Source organism: Mytilinidion resinicola (assembly GCF_010093595.1).
Source record: "Mytilinidion resinicola strain CBS 304.34 unplaced genomic scaffold BDZ99scaffold_14, whole genome shotgun sequence".
NCBI lineage: Eukaryota > Fungi > Ascomycota > Dothideomycetes > Mytilinidiales > Mytilinidiaceae > Mytilinidion > Mytilinidion resinicola.
The window spans coordinates 545,309-562,584 of record NW_022985450.1 but is presented as its reverse complement, the minus strand read 5'-3'; the positions used below and the strand labels follow the sequence as shown (position 1 = coordinate 562,584).

Sequence of the window (17,276 nt, the reverse complement as noted above, 5' to 3'; positions counted from 1 at the left end):
TTCAACATGATACCATTTTCTTCAACATTTTAACGAGCCACAATCTCATCTCCAGTGGACATACTTCCTGTGGCTTGATACTACCTCTGACTGTTCTAGCGTCGTGACTCACAGCCTCACCTCACCTCAGCCACAGGGGTACCAGCCCTCACCTCAGGCAGCACATAAATTAGACCACACCCCATCATTCTGGCTCACATTCAACGCACAATCAACACACCTCGAATTCTTCGCATTTGCCCTTCAACGCTGCACTCACTACCACGCCTACAGCAATGGGCTCCGAAACTTACTCCACCCCATCCTGGTCTGAGGACTACGATTCCGATGAAAGCGATGACGATGGGGCTGAAGACATGTCCAGCTTGTCTCGAACAGGCCACCTCATTATCGATCAGATCATTCGCGATGTCGATTTCAGACTTCCGCCCGAGGTAATATTAAGGGCTTACGTTCACACCTCTCATTTTACGTTCGGCTTCCACGAGTTCGATCTCAAGATTTTGGTGAATCTGGAGCACTTAGATCATCCCATGCAATGCCACATCGACAACCGCGATTTGCCAAGGAAAACCATCGATCCCATCCGTGTTTCCCTCCGGGAATTACTACAGCACAAACTGGATGATGACCGCATGAACCTTACGAGGTTTGATGCCGGGATGATTGTCTTGCAGATGGTGGAAGAGGCAACTTCACACATTCAAGAGTATCGGCAATCCTCCGGCCAATACTGGGATCTTGACAAGGTTAAGAACATCAACACCTTGCTTGACCCTAAACTGAAATTTAAGGGGGTGAATCTAGACAGTGTCCAAGACTGCGCCACCCACATTCTCGGCAAAACTCCTGCACAAATCTTCCACGACATATTGCCAGATTGGAGAATCTTACACTGCGAAAACATCCTCAGGAATGACCTTCAAACTAACTTTCTACTCAACCGAGAGGAAATGCGGAAGAATCTCAGCAAATACACCTATAGTCAATTGAAGTCTTCTGTTCCCATCGAGCACCGTCGGCTGAGGGGCAGCAGCGAAGCTTCCAAAGAGCAACTCATTGAGTATCTGATCAAGCCCCGAATCAGCTTTCATGGAACCCGACGAGATCTTGTCCCTTCCATCGTTCGATGCGGCTTTCTTAAACCCGGAGACGTACATCCAATCACCAAAAAGCCCCTTATTGTTCACAATGGCAGTCTCTATGGAATGGGCATATACTCGTCTCCAGATCCTGCGTACGCTATGCTTTACAGCGGAGGCCAGTCCGAAAGCACAAAGACATCAGCACTTCCGGGGATGAAGTTGATTGTATCTGCAGTGGTCATGGGTAGAGCGGCGGTAATCGAACACGAAGATAACTGGTGGAGTCGAGATAAGCCCTACCCTGGAGCCGATAGTCATGTCAGCGCGCCCGGAAATGCGTATATCGTTTTCAACTCGGCTCAGATCCTTCCTTGTTATGTCCTTCATCTTGATTGGACTGGGTCAACGGCCGAAGACACGCAGAATTTCCTTCTCAACAACCTGTCAACGGGAACTCAAGGAAAGAAACGCCGCGCAGTAGCCGAGACGTCCATGGCTCCTGGAGATGTTCTGCGATTGAAGCAGGAGAGGTTGGCAAGGGCTCAGAAGTTCTTTGCATATGGCTTTGGACCAGTCTCCGGCCGCAATATCGTCATTGAAGACATCGGGGACATTGATGACGACGAGGAGGATTATGGAGATTACCAGGCAAATCGTATCGACGCAACCTCCACGCAAGCCTCGAATCCCTGGAACTGGAAACTTGATGGAGAGACTGCGTTCGATGAGTATGCGGACGCAAGGAAGGGCAAACCGAGTAAGAAAGATAAAGCTGTTATTTTGGACGACGGTTCGACATGGTGACTCTAGGCGCTGTAGCTCGTCATAGACATCCGCACACTTCTCTGTCACTGCTTGTGGTATCTCGTGGTATTTTCAAACTCACGGTTCTGACGGAAGGCCCGTCCTTTGAACAACAAGGAAACTCATGAATTACCCCGAGCAGCGGAAGAGGGGTGTACACAGATTGGAAGTGTGATCCGCTGCCCTGGATTTTCGAAGATCCTGTCTGCTAGCGTACCTCTCTAGAAACCCTATATATGCCCCTCTTCCTACATAGATAATACACAAGAGTTCTCTACTTTACATGGCTTTCCGCCAACAATCAGATCCCATGAGGCACTACAAGCGGTGGCGAAATAGTGTGCGAATATCTACGACTACGAACTGTACAGGGCTAGGCCACAGGTCTGGGCACACGGATATCCGACTGCTTAAGGACCGTCTTTAGAAGCTAGACGCCACTGTCGGAAGTAGCCCCGTTGCCATGAAGTCGGTCAGTCAGGAGGCTGCTTAAACTCCAAGGCGTGGAACTTGACATCGCGCCTGGAATTGTAAGCCCCATGCGGGCACCTCAAGCAGTGTCAAGCAAGCTTACAAAGACTTGTGGCTTGCCACTGGACCAATTAATTGGTAGCATCCAATGAAATTTCAAATCATCTCATTTCTATATCTACTTCTGTACTTGCTTTGTGACGTACAATGCCTCGCCATAGAAATCCGTACCATAGAAATCCGTACACTCGGTCACCGCTGCATGAGGACTTTCGTAGTATTTTCAGGCATTCTAAATAAGAGAGAAGTTCGGCATGTGGACAACTGATAAACCCGCAAGGCTACCTCAGGCGGCGTCAACAGGGTGTACCTGTCTACGGCTTCTGTTAATACGTTGAAGCTCCGCAGACAGTGGCAGAAAAGTGTATGGATATCTTGGGCAAGGTACTGTATCACCATACCTATTCTTTGCATAAGCTTATGGTCTTGTTATACGTTTTCAGTGAAGACATTCGGGTATGATCGGGGTTCCTACGACCATCATGTGTAGCGAGCTTCGATGCTTCACTTAGCCGAACACGAAGGCAATAGCTACGCTACATAGTGCGCTGTCACTGTGAAGTAGGTTAGGTATACAAGTGTAGGAAATATTATATAGCAGCAACTCAAACCTACAAAATCCACATCCACATCCGCAACAGAATACATCAATACATAATCCACGTCCCGCCAAAGCGTTGAACGATTTTCACACCCTCCATCCAAGCATCATGAAATCTGTTATTCTCCTAATATCTTGGGTTATTCTCCAAATTACCGCCCTGGTTGGCGGAGCTCCTCATTACCGCCATGAGCATCTACATGCCCTGGCCCAGCTCAAACGCGATGCTGTTGGCAGCGTAAGTCAAGACTTAGCGAAGACGCGGCAGAGCCGCGAATAGATACTAATAACTTCTCGATAGGTGTATATGTGCAAAGATACAAACTTGAACGGTGCTTGCACCTACTACGATGCCCTGAACAAGTGTGTCAACGTCGATGGCTCTATGTATGTAGATGGAGGATGCTCCGACTTCGGAGCCTCCGAATCTCGAGATTTTCTTGTCACATGCTAATGCTCTATGCAGGAACGATAAGGCGAGCTCCGTGGTTCCTATCAAGGGCTCTGTGTGCACGTTCTACTCGTAAGTCAAGCTGACGTGACAGCTCCCTCAATTTTCATCCTCTTCTTGAAGCGGCACGTGCTAACTACGATTTTCAATAGGAATGGAGGCTGCACAGGGAGGACCCTGACGACTGAGAAGCCTGTTTATGCCCTCGGAATGTTTGGGTGGAATGATCAGATTAGTAGTGTCAAGTGCTCCGCTGAGTGAGCGACGGTATAATGAGAGAAGGAGAGCGAGTGTCTTTTGTTAGTTTGCACCTCTTTACCACTGTTTGGGGTGGATCAGGGACTAGTCGACCCTGTGAGTAGTATGTAAGGTCTGTGAAGAGGACATTGAAGTAGCTTTCGAACACTGCTGTGAATCTGGTTACCTCGTGAAGCCACCTTAGACGGCACGAGGTCATGGAAAAGGTGGCAAACTAATTCTAGAACAAGCTGTCTCTTTGTACACCTGTCTTCCACTGCTTGGGTTGCTAAAATGTATTTTCAGGAATCCAGAGAAGTTAAAAGCTCTTCGCCTTGGGCTATGTGGAAATTTGTTGAAGCACTTCATGTAGTGGCAGATAGGTGTACATACGGGCAGAGTGTTTGATACGAATTCATGTCTCTTCACCGCTACTAGGTATCTATATTTATATTGGCCACTCTTGTGGTCATCACTTATATGTGTTCAATCCACTTCTCCTTCAACCCACCTTCTTCCTCTACACATCCTTCTCTTAAACTTCACCACACCTACACCAATCATCAACCTCAAGCAAGCTACACAGCTACCAATCAACACCAAATCAACACCATGCACTTCCACGGACTCGGACTCGGTCTCTCTGCCGTCACCGCTCTTTGGGCTGGAGGTGTCGCCGGCGCTGCTATCCCGGGCACGGCCAGCACTGAGGCCGTCCAGGGTGTCAATGCAATCGTAAGCCACCGTCAGACTGGCCTCGAAACGCTATCCACGTTACCAAAACCCAAGCTAATACTTTGTTCTTCCCAGCTCCGGTTCTATCGGGATACGAATTTCAGAGGTCAATGGTGGTATGGAGGTGCCGACGACGCCATGGGACGCTGCTTCGCCGCTCCGTAAGAACTGCCCACTACTCCCAATATATCTATTCCCGTCATCCTGACTTCTGAAACAGCTGCGAAGATTGCGTCTCTTCGATTCAGTTCACGGGCGACAGCCATCGAGCTGCCTGGTGCACCTTCTATGAGTAAGTCAACAACACCTTGTACTTGTCTGAGTAAAGGCTGACCGATGTCCAAAACTAGTCACACAGGCTGTGTGGCTCTCGGCACTCCATTGTATACCTCCGAGAATATCGCGAACTTGGGGGCTTGGAACTACAATGACAGGATCAAGTCCTTCCAGTGCTGGTGGCAGTGAAGGCTATGGGCGCTACAGCTGCTACATCCTAGCACCCACACAAATGCTTCAAGGGATGGATTGGTAGGGCTCTTCTCATACTGAGGGATCTTCTTGATCCGTGCGACTGCCTTGGGTGTGCTAGGCTTGACTTGAGGATATACCATGCTGAATGGTATGGTATCATGCGGTGAGTTCTCAACATAATCAAAATATCATGATATTTCTCTCATTATATGATCATACAGTGCCTCGTCATTGATCTATGTACTGTACACTGTCCTGCTACTGCTTGGGGTGCTCCAACAGGACCATAGAAATCTGGAGCGAGGAACAACACGACCAAGTGTGTACTTCCATCAGCCACTGTCTGAGGTGGTCTGGCAAGCTTACTGAATGTTCCAATTAACAAAATTCAAGGTCTCTATAATGCATCGAGGAGTCTCAAGCAGCGGCAGAAAGGCGTACACGGATCTGTGACATATTATTGTAATCTGAGGGCACTCTAGAGATACCTACGCTACCAATGGATGCGAAACCGGCTGAGATTCATGGAGACGAGGGAAGTGCATTCCACGAGTGGCAGCATGGCAGGCATGCCCGCCTCTAATACATCCCTTCCTCCCATCCTCACCCTTACCACTCATACTCACAAACCCAATACACATACTCATCGCTTTAACACACACTCATAACCCCAATACTCATACCAAACAATTACAACCCCCATCCTCCCCCCTTCCCCACGACCAAAATGCCCACAAACATCGACTACTTCCTCCAACCCGCATCTCGCGAACGCCCTACCAAATCCACCCCGACTCGCCCTAAGCCTGGACCCGGCCAAGACCAAGAAGTCCCCCAACACTCCTCGCCAGCCGAACGCCCACCCAAAGCTCCCTCCATCCCGAACTCCCCCCCAGTACCCCTCTGGCCCACAACTTCCCAGTCCGCAGCCCACCTACCCGACTCCTCCTCAACCGCCATCCCGCAGCAAACCACCGATCCCGATAGAGCGGCGGATCTGGAGCTCTATGAAAAAATGAAAGCCGACTTGCAAAAGACCCTTCAGAAACAAGCGCGACTGCGCGACGAGTACGAGGACGTCAACGCGGATATTGAGGAAGCGGCTTCGCCTATGAAACGCAAAGGCGGGTTTATGGAGGTGAGAGCGTTGCGGGTGGCTGTGTTGAAGGGGAGGGATGCGGGACAGGGGAATGGGCAGAAGGTGGAGCGGGACTTCTATCCGCATGAAAGCGAGGAGGGGGAGGGGAGTGGTGATGAGGGAAGTGGTGATGAGGGAAGTGGTGATGAGGGAAGTGGTGATGAGGCGAGTGAGCTGAGATACTGGATATGGGTTGGAGATAGCTGATGGATGTGGTGGTTAGGTTTCCGAGGGGAGGCGGATGGATACGCCGCAAGCGAATATGTGCGCGGAGGATACGGATATGGAGTATTGGGGCTTGGAGTCGAGGTATGGGAATGCGTCGTGTGAGAAGGACTTGAGCGCGCTGAAGAAGAGGTATGGTAATGCGCCAGGTGCGAGTGACTTAGGCGCGCCGAAGAAGAGCGTGAGCTCGCTGACGTTGCCGGAGAAGGAGAAGGGTGATGACGCGGATCTAGAGGGCTTGTACGAGAGATGATTGTGCGTATTGTTCGTACGTTCCATTGCTATAGCGTGCTGGCTCAATGAAATACATACGTCCGTTACGTACCGCACACATTTACTCAATATTGTCTTCGGTGTTTCAACATGCTTACAGGAACCTGAGTGACATGAGATGAGTCTAGCATCTCAAATAACTCGCAAGCTCGCTAGACTATTTGAGAAGTAAAAAATAGATGTATGTACGCATATAGAAGACCTAAGAGTCGGCTAGTTTACTAGCCTGAGTGGGTGAGGAGAGAAGAGAAGGATATCTACCATGAGGCAAGCTAAAGCTCATGAGAGCTACCCGGAATACCTAGCCATTGAATTGCGCAGAGTGTCGAATCGCAGCCTCAGGGTCATCGGCATATCAACAAAAAAGCGGACGAAATATGAAATCCTAAAGAGCGTGAATGAGAGTTGGTACTGTGGCCTTTGCACCACATCATCGACTAATGCATCATCACCCCCGTCGACGCCCCAACCGACTTCTCCTCCTCTACCTCCTCATAGCCACTTCCCCCCGTCATATACACCTCATCCGGGTCCTCCTTGTGGATGAAAATCGGCTTCTTGATTCCCCGCCTCCTGAACATATATCGCCGGATAAACCACATGAGCTGAGAAAGTCCATGGGCCGCGTGCTCGCGCGTCGAGATTTGGAAGACTTGGTCGAGTTGCTCGAGTGTGAGGTCTTTCGTTTCTGGGACGAAGAGGAGAATCATCCACCACCCGATAACGCACCAGCAGGCGTACCAGCCGAAGGCGCCGGAGGCAGTGAAGGCGGTGACGAATTTGGGCCAGGTAATTGAGAGGAAGAAGTTAAAGAACCATAAGACGGATGTTACGATGCCCATTCCTGTGTTTTGGGTTAGTCCTGATTGGATTATGAGGGATAGAGAAGGGGCTTACCAAAGTCTCGATTGTAGAGGGGCATTGATTCTGCGGAGTAAACCTAGGGGCGTTTGTTAGCGATTTCCAAGCGAAAGTAGTTTAGACAAGGCTTACGAAAGGCACAGGCCCTTCACCGGGACTGTATGCCACGCCGAATAGATACATGGCCAGAATTGCAATTACTGTTTGAGCATTGGAGCCCTTTCGGAATCGAAACGCGATGCACATGAGTATCTGGAAGAGGGCCATAAAGGGGAACGTCGAGAGGAGTAGGTTGCGTCTAGTCGATATATCAGCTTAAAGCCTACAAGAACATTTTTTAGGTGCCGCTTACCTGCCGAACGTGTCAATGGTCCAAATGGCGGGAATGGCAAAGAGGAAATTTATGATGCCAAAGCCCATTGAAACCTATTATACTGTGTGTATTAGCAATTTTACAGATAGTTGTATTCTATATGCAATGACTTAAACGTGCTGACTTACCAGCAGAGCATTCCGATTACTAAAACCGGCATATTGTACGAGAATGGAGCTGGAATAATAAGCAGTAACATTTACTCCGCAGAACTATAGACTATTAGTATGACGAGCATTGATGGGGCTATAGGTTCTCTACCTGTTGAAGGAACATTACAATGACACTAGCCGTGAGAGCTCTGCGGTTACGTCCCAATGTGAAGAGCTCTGTAAATGGCTTATTATTCCTCGTAATTTCTTCTTCGCCTTTGAGAAGATGGTTGATTAGGAATAGATCTCGTCCGGCTTGCAGTTTGGTGTGGCGAAGCTGAAATCAGAGTCAGATGCTGAGCAACACAATGCTGGTGCGGTATTTTGAGGTGTACCTTGCATAGCGATAGGAAAGCTTCCTCATATTTGGCCTTATTCCCTTGCCTTGCTCTCATCAGAAGCCATCGAGGTGACTCAGGCAAGCAATAGACGTATGCCACAACGATCAGCGGCAATACCATCTACAAACTGTCAGCCTGTTACGATTCCATACATTGGGGTCTTCTTATTACCGGACTAGCAAGCATCAAGCGCCAATTCAAGCTGCATCGTGCGGTCAGTAGCATTGATCGGTGGTAGTTGGCGTTTTTTGGGTCGACGATGCATATTTCCGGATTGTTGCCGTCCCTAACACCAGCCAGGACTACACCTGCAATATATCCTAGCATTATCCCTGCAAAGCATTAGAATATAAAATTCTGAGGACGAGGGCCTGAAGGCCACTGACCAAATGCAGTCCACATCTGCCACATCATGACTAGAGCACCGCGGACGTTCGCCGGAGCACATTCTGCAGCATAGATCGGAATCGTCGCGCTGAGTTCCTAAGTCAGCTACATGTATCCCATCTGAAATAAAAAAGCCACCTACCTCTTCGGCCCAATGCCGAATCCAAGCAGAAACCTGGCAAGGAATAATTGCTATCAAGGTCAAATATTGAGCGGAAAGAGACGACAAAGACCCGCGGTGAGGTTATGGCGAAATACCTTCCATGTTTGAGGGAACGCTTGACCAAGACACGTTGCAGAACTTATGAAACAAGTCAAGAATATGACACCTCGACGATCCAATAATCTGTTTAGAGGATAGTTGAGCCTAAGGGGTGTCAGCGTACTAGTCGTGAAAATAGAAGCAGAAGGCCTACCAGCAGGAAAGTGCACAGCATAGATATGGAGCACCATTGAGTAAGCCAATCCAGCCATCTTTACCGGCGATGCCAAAGGCTTCTTGATAGTATATCTGGGCTGAAATCAAAGCGTGTCAGCTATTACTAGACACTGGGATAACCTCGAGATGGTCGTATCTATTTCATGACTCTCACCTCCATTGACAGCGGTCTCATCCATGCCCTGGACAGCGGCGCCCAGCGAGCAACAGGCTATGAGGATATAGAGCCTCCATGGCTGCTTGAATGTGTCAATCTTCCTGGTGCTATATTCCAGATCGAGGTAGTGCCGTTCGGTAGGCTCCAGGGTGAGGCCGTCAGACCGCTCCCGGTCTTTGGGAAATGCAGCTTTCGATTGTGCTAGAAAAGCACCTTTGCGGATGTAGTGGGCATAGTCATCGAGCTTCGACGCCTTCAAGAAGTCGTCGATGCTGTCGGTCATGGTTTTGTGGGTCCATCCCGAAAAGGGCTGCGCTAGCACCCGATCAGGACGTTCCCCGCCCCTTGGCTTGCCGGCTCCTTCAGTAGCTGAGATGTGGGAACGCATGCTGGACATCATCGTGCAAAAGTCAACGTCTGTTTACAGGCGCGGTGTAAGGAAAATTAAGGCAGGGTGACTATAAGAGCAAAGGAAGCAATCGGTATTGAGATGTGTCCAAGACAGGGCGGAGTACGCCTTGCGGGTTCCGGCCCCCGAGTACCGCGTGCTCAACACGCAACCAAGCTCGATAGGCTGTGCAAATCATATGCAGCCCAACAGTTCCCGCTCACGTGCTGTCAGCTCGGATTGAACGACTTGAGCCACCGCCTTGCAGTGCCTCATCAGAGGATTCCGTACACTCGTTTACCACTGCATGAGGAGCTTCATACCTTTGTAGTATTTTCAGCGTTCCAAATGCGAGAGAAGTTTGGCATTTTAGACGGCTGGTAAGCTCGCGAGGCTACCCCAGACAGCGTCAATGGGGAGTACGCAGATTGGAAGTGTATCCGTTTCTATTAGTACGTTGGAGCCCCATAGATAGTGGCAGGGAGGTGAGATTCCTATGGCAAGGCATTGTATGCCTTGTTCTCACCGGTGAGCATATCTGGTGAGTGCGGCAGGTGATTGGCATCGGTGGCGGTTTGTCAAACACGAGGTATGTGGTACAAATGCAGCCTGCTGTCATCCTGGCTGATTCCGTGATGCGGGAACACGCATGCGTTCAGTGAGGCTGCAACATTACGACCGCCACACGGCGCACAGCCTCCCCGAGGTCCCTCATCGCCTCGGGCATCACAAGCTGGGACGCGGGGAGAACCTCATTCTTGTTCTTGCTCGATTGTCCTCAACACTGGAGCAAGAGGCCTTGCCCGATGTCCAACTACCAGTACAAGCGGCTGAACATACCGAAACGCCGACGAAGACATGGACGATCATGCCCGCGATGATATTGGGGACCTGCTCACCCACTGGATCCCAAGGGACCCCCTTCCGCAATTCATAGACGACACCGTCTTCCTGGAAATCAAGGATCTCCTGGCTCAGCACCCTGATGATGCCATCCAAAAATGGAGTCGTAATCCGAGGACTTATACTCTTCTCCGCATGCTCGGCCATGTCGAGGACGGCAGTGTCTTCCTTGTATTTGTCCGTGAGCAGATCGGAGACGTATGGCTGCCTCTATCGACGCGCTATCTATCTGGACCACCTCTCGCCACAAGTGGTCTATCCATAAATGAGTTTCGACGTCTGCAGCCTTATGTCCTTTCCAAACCAGAGCTTATGAACGAGTCAAACTTTCTCTCTGGCGTCCATACCCACCGATATATTATACAAGGCAAAGCGCACTTCGAGGAGCTGGAAGAGCTCGGCCATGGCGGTTCTGCTCAAGTAGGACGAGTACGGCACAAACTGACAGGCAAGTACTTCGCCTGCAAACGCATAGCTCGTGGCAGAACTTTCAAGGAACAGCGGCATCAGCTTGTTGAATTTGAGCAAGAACTCATTGTTCTACAACGCGTGCACCATAGGCACTTAGTCAGTTACGTCGGTAGCTATACAGATTTCGACTCATTCTCTCTGATCCTGAATCCCGTTGCCGATCAAGTCCTGAAGGCTGTCCTGTTACGCCAAGACAAGGACCATCTTCTTCCACCTGAAGAAGTGCTATGTCTGAGAGCTGCCTTTGGCTGTTTGGCTACAGCAATCTCATATCTGCACGACCAGCGAGTGCGACACAAAGACATCAAGCCCGGAAACGTGCTGATCAGCGGAGGAGGACGCATATACCTGTGCGACTTCGGCATATCGCGAGACTGGTCAATAGACGAACACAGCACAACTGAAGGTACCGTGTTTCGCTATACTCGCAGGTACTGCGCACCCGAAGTCATCGGCCAGGGTAGTAGGAACGAATCTTCCGACATCTGGTCTCTAGGTACTGTTTTCCTGGAAATGATTACCGTCATCAAAGGATACGCTCTTGACGATATGAACGAATTCTTGTCACGAGTCAGCGAAGGGACGAGCACGCAGGGGTTTTGGAGCGCCCCGAAAGAGATCAAGCTGTGGCTCGACGATATCCGAAGTAGCTCTCCGGATGATGCCCCGCTTGACTGGGTAACTATGATGGTACGTTATTTCACACAAGATTCTACATCGGCAAGGTCTGTGCATACATACTTCCACTGGCCGAAGCCTTGAATTTATTGCCAAATTCTGGAGGAAACGCACCCCAGTCTGTTTAATTAGCGTGGCCCGCACCAGGCGCGCTCTATAACTATTTGAGAAGAGCTATCTTACGCATATAGATAAATTTTGGAAATCATCGAACTAGCCCCAGCAGTGCAGAATAAGTGTATACAGGGCTTTCGCAATGCTGGATGAACTGTCAATCCACGTTCTTACAATCTTTTAGATTCGAGAAGATCCCGAAAAGAGACCCACGGCCGAACAGATCCTCAACATGATCCACCAGCACTCACACGGGCGTACTCCATCGGAGTCCTTTATCGGACCATGCTGTACAAGGTTTGATAGTGTCGTATCTAATGATATGCTGGACAGTCCTACGTTGTCCACTGAGCCGGTCGCTGGCCTGGGGATATCCAGCATCGCTCCTCGCACTGCCTTTGGCTTCTCAGACGTCGCCAGGAAACCCACTTCGATATCACCCGGCAGTAAATCGTCTCGGGAACGATCAATATCACCGAAGGCTCCGAGGCACTCTCGGGGCGGCAGTGGAAAGAATTCGGTCACAATAACTCAAGCGCCCAACCGTCTTAGCGTTGATGCTACTATGACTTCCTCAGCTCAAGGGTCTACTATTTCTCGCCAGAGCTCGAGAGCATCGCAACTCCAATCCATGTCGCCGCCAATGGACTCAGTAGTGTCCTTCCCACTTTCTCCAATCCCGCCGCCAGCAAGCTTTGAGGTAGAATGTCTATGTGCTCGACAGCCTGAGGAGCAGCATATATTCAACGCGGTCATCACCTCTTTCTTGAAGGACGATGGAAATGACGCCGCAACAGATATCTGCACACGATGCGAGGTACCTGAGCTTCGAGTACAAATTTATGAAACTCCTGCGAGAGATCTAAAATCAAACCGTCACAACGGCTCCAAAGAGCAAGCACAGATGCCCCAAATAGAGTGGGTGACACGACGACTTGTCGTAAGTCATTCGACCGGAGTTCCCGCAAGAAGGCATTGCCATTCGTTCTGTACGTCTGCTATGGCTTCCATCCTACTGTAATCTTTCTGATCGCAAGAATTAGGGCTTCCTCTTGCGGATATTACGTATCGAGTCGACGGCGACCAAGTCACTATCTCGTGGTCGGATTGCAATCAGATGAGATCGAAGACAATCGGTAAGACGCAATCTCAAGTGGATCTCCGCAAGTCCCACCTAGAGTTCGACTGACCTATCTTAGGTAACTATGGCGAGCAGTATGATTGGGTATGCAATTCATTTTTATATTCTTCCTCTCTGATGCCGTACTAATTTCTTCAGATGTATGACCCACTTCATCCCAATAACACATTGACATTAACCTTCGCAGATCGCATCGGTAAGCCCCCTTTTTAACCCCGAAGACCGCCGACTTATCATCCTAGATGCTTCCAAACTCATCAGTCGTCTGCGATTCCCCATTGAAGATGGTGTTATTGTCCGGAGCGGCGTGGATGTCGAGATATCACCATCACAAGAGGCTCGAATCTACGATGTAGGCAGAAAGATAGCCGCTTCCCGAATACTTGATTATCGAATAGCAATCATTACCACCCATACACCCTCTGGTTTTGATACCTCCAAGCTTTACATTCGGTACAAGGATCTAGATCTAGACCTTCGTGGATGCGATGCCGAGGGCGATCCTCGTGCACCAAGTCGCGACTATCAAATGAGCTTAACAATAGCCAACATAGCTACGCCAACTTATCATTCCGATGTTAGAGGTGAACCAGCTGTCGATCATGACAAAGTAGGGCGATTCAAGCAGGCGTTGCAACTCAAAACTTCCTTGAATGTCGCTTTTCCCCTAGGACCTATGCCAACTCTGCCTTATCCTACAACCGGTGAGAATAGACGCCACTAATCTCGTTATAGTAGCTGATGTGTGTATAGGTATTGTCGCCTTTCTCTCCGCACTAACCGGTTGGACTTTGAAATATTTCGCCACAACCCGCCCGAAAGAATCAAAGCGGTGGCCGACACCGCGGAGAAAGAAACACGGCCCGTCAGACGTTTTGCTGTGGGAGAAACTAGTAAATACTCCTTCAGACAAACGTACCTTAGCTCAGATCACCTTCCGAAGCCACACGGAAGGCGAAAAGCTCTGGACCACGGCTACTAGTATGTTGGTTCCTTTGCATGTGCCGAGCGCCAGTACTCACGGTTTCACAGTAAACCAAATGACAAGCATCTCGACGTCCTCGACGGCAGATGCTACCCTGACTATATCCAACAAAGTCCGAGGCTCGCTTCTTGACATTGGAAAGATGACAGCGAGCCAACCGCAGGCTTCGGCAAAAGAGCTAAAGGGCTCCCGACATCATCACGAGCAACGAGAAAACCACTCTGAGATTGGGTTAACGTTCCAAGATAGTCCACGTAAGTTCTCATATTCGCAAATGTTACTCCTCATTGCTTACAGAAAATCATGTAGACCGACTAGAATTCCTAAATGTTATCGAAGAACTCAAGACTGCGACATCATCGCAGCCATTCGCTCTACCAAGGCGCTCCATGGCTTCTAGCAGCTCAGAACCGTTCCATCGAATCAACAGCCTTGCTCCCGCAGGTTCGCCGTCCACGCGGAGTTCTGGGGCCTCACTGTATCAGCCGCGCAGCCCGTATACTTGATCAATTCTGCCAGATTCGGAACCTACTATCTAGCCTCGAGCTTCCGTTCACACTAGCACCCTAGTGCTAGCCAAAACCTGCCCAAATACCTCGCCTTGGTACCTACAACCTCTCCCTAGTCATCATCCTGCTTCGCCTCAGCCACTACGGTCACCCGTAAACCCGGCTCAGCAAACTTCCCCTGTATCCACGTCATCAGGTCCTTCGGGACATGCTCATCCGAATCAATCCTCTGAGCATAAGGACGGCCGTGTGCAAGAACATCCCACATGAAATACGGAACCCCCAACCACTCGTTCCCGCGCTCATGAACAAAGCGCACCTCTTCAACCCACGGCACTCAAACAATACCCCCAGGTCCAGCTTCTCGATCATCTCTATATGCCCACGCACAATGAACCACTCGTCTACAAACATCTCGACGAGGTGCTGGTAGATGCAGGTGCTGATATCGAACGTGACGGACGCGAGCTGCGGGCAGCGCGCGAGGAGGGCGAAGTCTGGGTTCCGCGGCCCGGGACCCCACGCAGAACCCTGATCGAGCCAGCGGTAGAGGATGTCGTGGCCGCCGAAGTGGATGTCGTGGATCGCGGCGAATGCGGCGTTGTTGGGCACGCTGTCGCGGTACGCGGTTAGGGCGGCGATGGCCGCGCCGCTGTTCAGCACGAGCATTTGGGACCGCGGAGGAGGTGGAATGTGGCTTCCTCGCGCAGCTGCTGGGAGACGTGGCACAGGGGTGGGAAGTTGTCGGTGATGGACTTGTGGGGGGTAATCTCGATCTCTAGCTTGGGGCATTTGTCGGATTCGCTCTTTTGGGGGTTGAGGGTGGTGAGACTGGATTTGGAGTAGGTGCTGTTCGAGTAGGCGCGGATGTCGGCCTGTTTCTACTGGTAGGCAAGCTACTAAGCTATTAGCTTACTACTATGCACTCTCCAAAGCGTCTGGGTGCACCCCATGCAGCGGCAGACGAGTGTACACAGATTTGAAGTATAGCATTGCACGCCCATACACTTAAGCGTCAATTATGGATCCTCCCACTCTCATATCCCTGGAGCTAATTGCTATATAGGCAATTGCCAGTTTGTGAACCTTCCAATTTCAATTCACCTGGAAGACGCCCCTGCTCGCATCGCCGTCAATTAGAAGGCCAGAAAGCAGCAAATCCGTGAAATTCCTGCATAGTCGGACCGCGAGTCTCCTCATCAAACTGAGGCCTCCAGTACGGAGCTTCCCCCGTCGTAGCCTTGACCTCCCGGCCCTTCTCCTTAAACTGGCTCTGTATCCAGTGCGCCAGCTTCGTCGGCTCACCCGCATCATCCTCGACCTGCGTCGCACCTGGGGCAAGCAGAATCCCATTGAGATAGGCGGAGTAGTTGCCTCGACCGTCGTGGACGACGACAACCTCCTTCAAAGTGCACTCGAAAAGGCCGTTCAAGTTCAGCTTTTCGGAAGTTCTGTCGAGGTATAAGAGGACATACCAGTAGTCCGTTGCCGGTTCGAACAGCTCTTCGAAGCAGCACTTGCTAATATCGAGGAAGACGGCTTCGAGCTTCGGGAAGAGCTGCAGGATGGTGAAGTCTATGTTCGCGCCGCGCCATCGGTGCAGGATATTTTCGCCTCCAAGCTGCAGACGCCGAATGGCGTTGAAGCCCTCGTTGGGAATACACTTGAGGAGCAGGACTAGTGCGACGATCTCGCGGGTGTTGTTGAGGACGATAGTCTGGTTGGAAAGGAAGAATGGTGTCGTTTCTTCGAAGACCTGGGAGGAAGTGTGGCAGAGGGCAGGGAGGTGATCCAGGAGAGCCTTCACGGTAGTGAAGGGTCGATTCTCGGGATGCGGGTTTTCGGACTGACCCTCGGCCAGGGCGGTGGAAGATCGTGACGTGAGTGGATCCTCCTCGAGAGCGTAGCGCGAGATCATATCGCGAAGCTCCCGCGGGAGTGCAGGTCGATTCTCGGGATACGGGTACGGGTTTTCGGACCGACCCCGGGCCAGGGCCTCGAAGTATCCTGGCTCGAGTGGATCTTCCTCGAGAGCGAAGCCCCATATCATATCGCGGAGCTCCCGCGGGAGCGCAAGCAGAGGAGACTGTAAGACATGTTAGCAAGTAATTTACGAAAGACGTAGCAGTGGCGCCGAGGAGTAGGTAGTTCTATTGCTTACCGTAGTCATGACTTTCCTGCTTTGCGGCTTAGTATCTGAGAATGATTGATGAGATAGGGGTCGGGCGGTAGGTGGTTGGTGGTAGATGGTGAGTGGTAGTTATTGAGATTTGAGATTTCTGGTTGTGAAAGGGGAACACACAAGCCTGTAAGCATTATATACTTAGCTGGATGAATCTACGAGTGAATGCTTCTAGTCTGGGGATTCACGTAGCTGATACGGAGTGGAACAGGAAGTTGCAGGACCTGTCACCTTACACTTTAACCACTTCGGCTTCAGTGGATTATTGTGAATTTACAGCGTCCACCACTTCACTGTGGGTTGTAGAAACCTTTCTTTTGGGGAATCTTCCTTTTAATCTGCCGCAGGTATTTCGTCGCTTTGATCTCGAATACGTCTAATCTACCGTTTTTTCAAATTGATGAACTTCATTCTTGTTCAGGATCCTGAATGCACGTTGAAATCTTCATGTCGACACTGCGGAAGCAGAATTAGATGTGCAGTGACTCTTTGGTACTGAATCTTTGAACCGTGGGTGTCAGTTCACTTAGCCTTAGCATGCACATTGCAATGAAGCTTTGAAATTCGCCTTAATTATCTCTTGTCCAAATTTACACCTATATTCCATAACTTACCTATATCTTGTCTAACCTAGTGCCTCCTCT

General features: G+C 50.3%; 8 protein-coding genes across 8 annotated transcripts; 5 read left to right on the top strand and 3 right to left on the bottom strand.

Moving 5' to 3' along the window:
• Positions 1-356: 356 nt before the first annotated feature.
• BDZ99DRAFT_447640 (uncharacterized protein) lies at positions 357-2,157 on the top strand (the record flags this gene model as incomplete). Its single annotated transcript, XM_033718024.1, has 1 exon — positions 357-2,157. One exon carries the CDS (start codon positions 357-359, stop codon positions 1,887-1,889), a length of 1,533 nt encoding a protein of 510 aa, XP_033574256.1. The 3' UTR covers positions 1,890-2,157.
• Positions 2,158-3,130: 973 nt separating this feature from the next.
• On the top strand, positions 3,131-3,823 carry BDZ99DRAFT_536645 (uncharacterized protein; the record flags this gene model as incomplete). The annotated part of the gene is made up of 4 exons (XM_033726585.1): positions 3,131-3,259; positions 3,323-3,408; positions 3,488-3,544; positions 3,625-3,823. 4 exons carry the CDS (start codon positions 3,131-3,133, stop codon positions 3,731-3,733), a joined length of 381 nt encoding a protein of 126 aa, XP_033574255.1. The 3' UTR covers positions 3,734-3,823.
• A 498-nt stretch (positions 3,824-4,321) lies between these two features.
• BDZ99DRAFT_522905 (uncharacterized protein) lies at positions 4,322-4,909 on the top strand (the record flags this gene model as incomplete). Its single annotated transcript, XM_033725745.1, has 4 exons — positions 4,322-4,444; positions 4,520-4,605; positions 4,665-4,736; positions 4,795-4,909. The coding sequence occupies 4 exons, from the start codon at positions 4,322-4,324 to the stop codon at positions 4,907-4,909; spliced, it is 396 nt and encodes a 131-aa protein (XP_033574254.1).
• A 301-nt stretch (positions 4,910-5,210) lies between these two features.
• Positions 5,211-6,531, top strand: BDZ99DRAFT_536643 (uncharacterized protein; the record flags this gene model as incomplete). Its single annotated transcript, XM_033726584.1, has 2 exons — positions 5,211-6,245; positions 6,277-6,531. Exons 1-2 carry the CDS (start codon positions 5,643-5,645, stop codon positions 6,529-6,531), a joined length of 858 nt encoding a protein of 285 aa, XP_033574253.1. The 5' UTR covers positions 5,211-5,642.
• BDZ99DRAFT_447638 (putative MFS myo-inositol transporter) lies at positions 6,530-9,686 on the bottom strand. Its single transcript, XM_033718023.1, has 13 exons — positions 9,259-9,686; positions 9,082-9,181; positions 8,924-9,032; positions 8,808-8,857; positions 8,665-8,753; positions 8,450-8,610; positions 8,273-8,398; positions 8,047-8,214; positions 7,914-7,997; positions 7,765-7,838; positions 7,545-7,710; positions 7,449-7,491; positions 6,530-7,395 (listed from the first exon to the last, which is right to left on the bottom strand). Exons 1-13 carry the CDS (start codon positions 9,659-9,661, stop codon positions 6,989-6,991), a joined length of 1,980 nt encoding a protein of 659 aa, XP_033574252.1. The 5' UTR covers positions 9,662-9,686; the 3' UTR covers positions 6,530-6,988.
• Positions 9,687-10,388: 702 nt separating this feature from the next.
• On the top strand, positions 10,389-14,545 carry BDZ99DRAFT_77748 (uncharacterized protein). The gene is made up of 9 exons (XM_033728895.1): positions 10,389-11,713; positions 12,000-12,804; positions 12,859-12,951; positions 13,015-13,040; positions 13,095-13,152; positions 13,199-13,660; positions 13,710-13,937; positions 13,989-14,195; positions 14,251-14,545. Exons 1-9 carry the CDS (start codon positions 10,508-10,510, stop codon positions 14,445-14,447), a joined length of 3,282 nt encoding a protein of 1,093 aa, XP_033574251.1. The 5' UTR covers positions 10,389-10,507; the 3' UTR covers positions 14,448-14,545.
• A 17-nt stretch (positions 14,546-14,562) lies between these two features.
• On the bottom strand, positions 14,563-15,119 carry BDZ99DRAFT_522901 (uncharacterized protein; the record flags this gene model as incomplete). Its single annotated transcript, XM_033725744.1, has 2 exons — positions 14,563-14,739; positions 14,799-15,119. 2 exons carry the CDS (start codon positions 15,117-15,119, stop codon positions 14,563-14,565), a joined length of 498 nt encoding a protein of 165 aa, XP_033574250.1.
• Positions 15,120-15,582: 463 nt separating this feature from the next.
• BDZ99DRAFT_478787 (uncharacterized protein) lies at positions 15,583-16,620 on the bottom strand (the record flags this gene model as incomplete). The annotated part of the gene is made up of 2 exons (XM_033722190.1): positions 15,583-16,536; positions 16,612-16,620. The coding sequence occupies 2 exons, from the start codon at positions 16,618-16,620 to the stop codon at positions 15,583-15,585; spliced, it is 963 nt and encodes a 320-aa protein (XP_033574249.1).
• Positions 16,621-17,276: the final 656 nt, after the last annotated feature.

Bases quoted from the DNA above. Each gene is read 5' to 3' on its own strand.
- BDZ99DRAFT_447638 (XM_033718023.1), bottom strand. From the start codon at position 9,661: ATGATGTCCAGCATGCGTTCCCACATCTCAGCTACTGAAGGAGCCGGC. The intron at 8,215-8,272 runs GTACACCTCAAA...CTCTGATTTCAG, and splicing joins CTTTCCTATCGCTATGCAAG to CTTCGCCACACCAAACTGCA. The intron at 7,839-7,913 runs GTAAGTCAGCAC...ACAGTATAATAG, and splicing joins GTAATCGGAATGCTCTGCTG to GTTTCAATGGGCTTTGGCAT.
- BDZ99DRAFT_77748 (XM_033728895.1), top strand. From the start codon at position 10,508: ATGGACGATCATGCCCGCGATGATATTGGGGACCTGCTCACCCACTGG. The intron at 13,041-13,094 runs GTATGCAATTCA...TAATTTCTTCAG, and splicing joins ATGGCGAGCAGTATGATTGG to ATGTATGACCCACTTCATCC. The intron at 13,938-13,988 runs GTATGTTGGTTC...ACGGTTTCACAG, and splicing joins GCTCTGGACCACGGCTACTA to TAAACCAAATGACAAGCATC.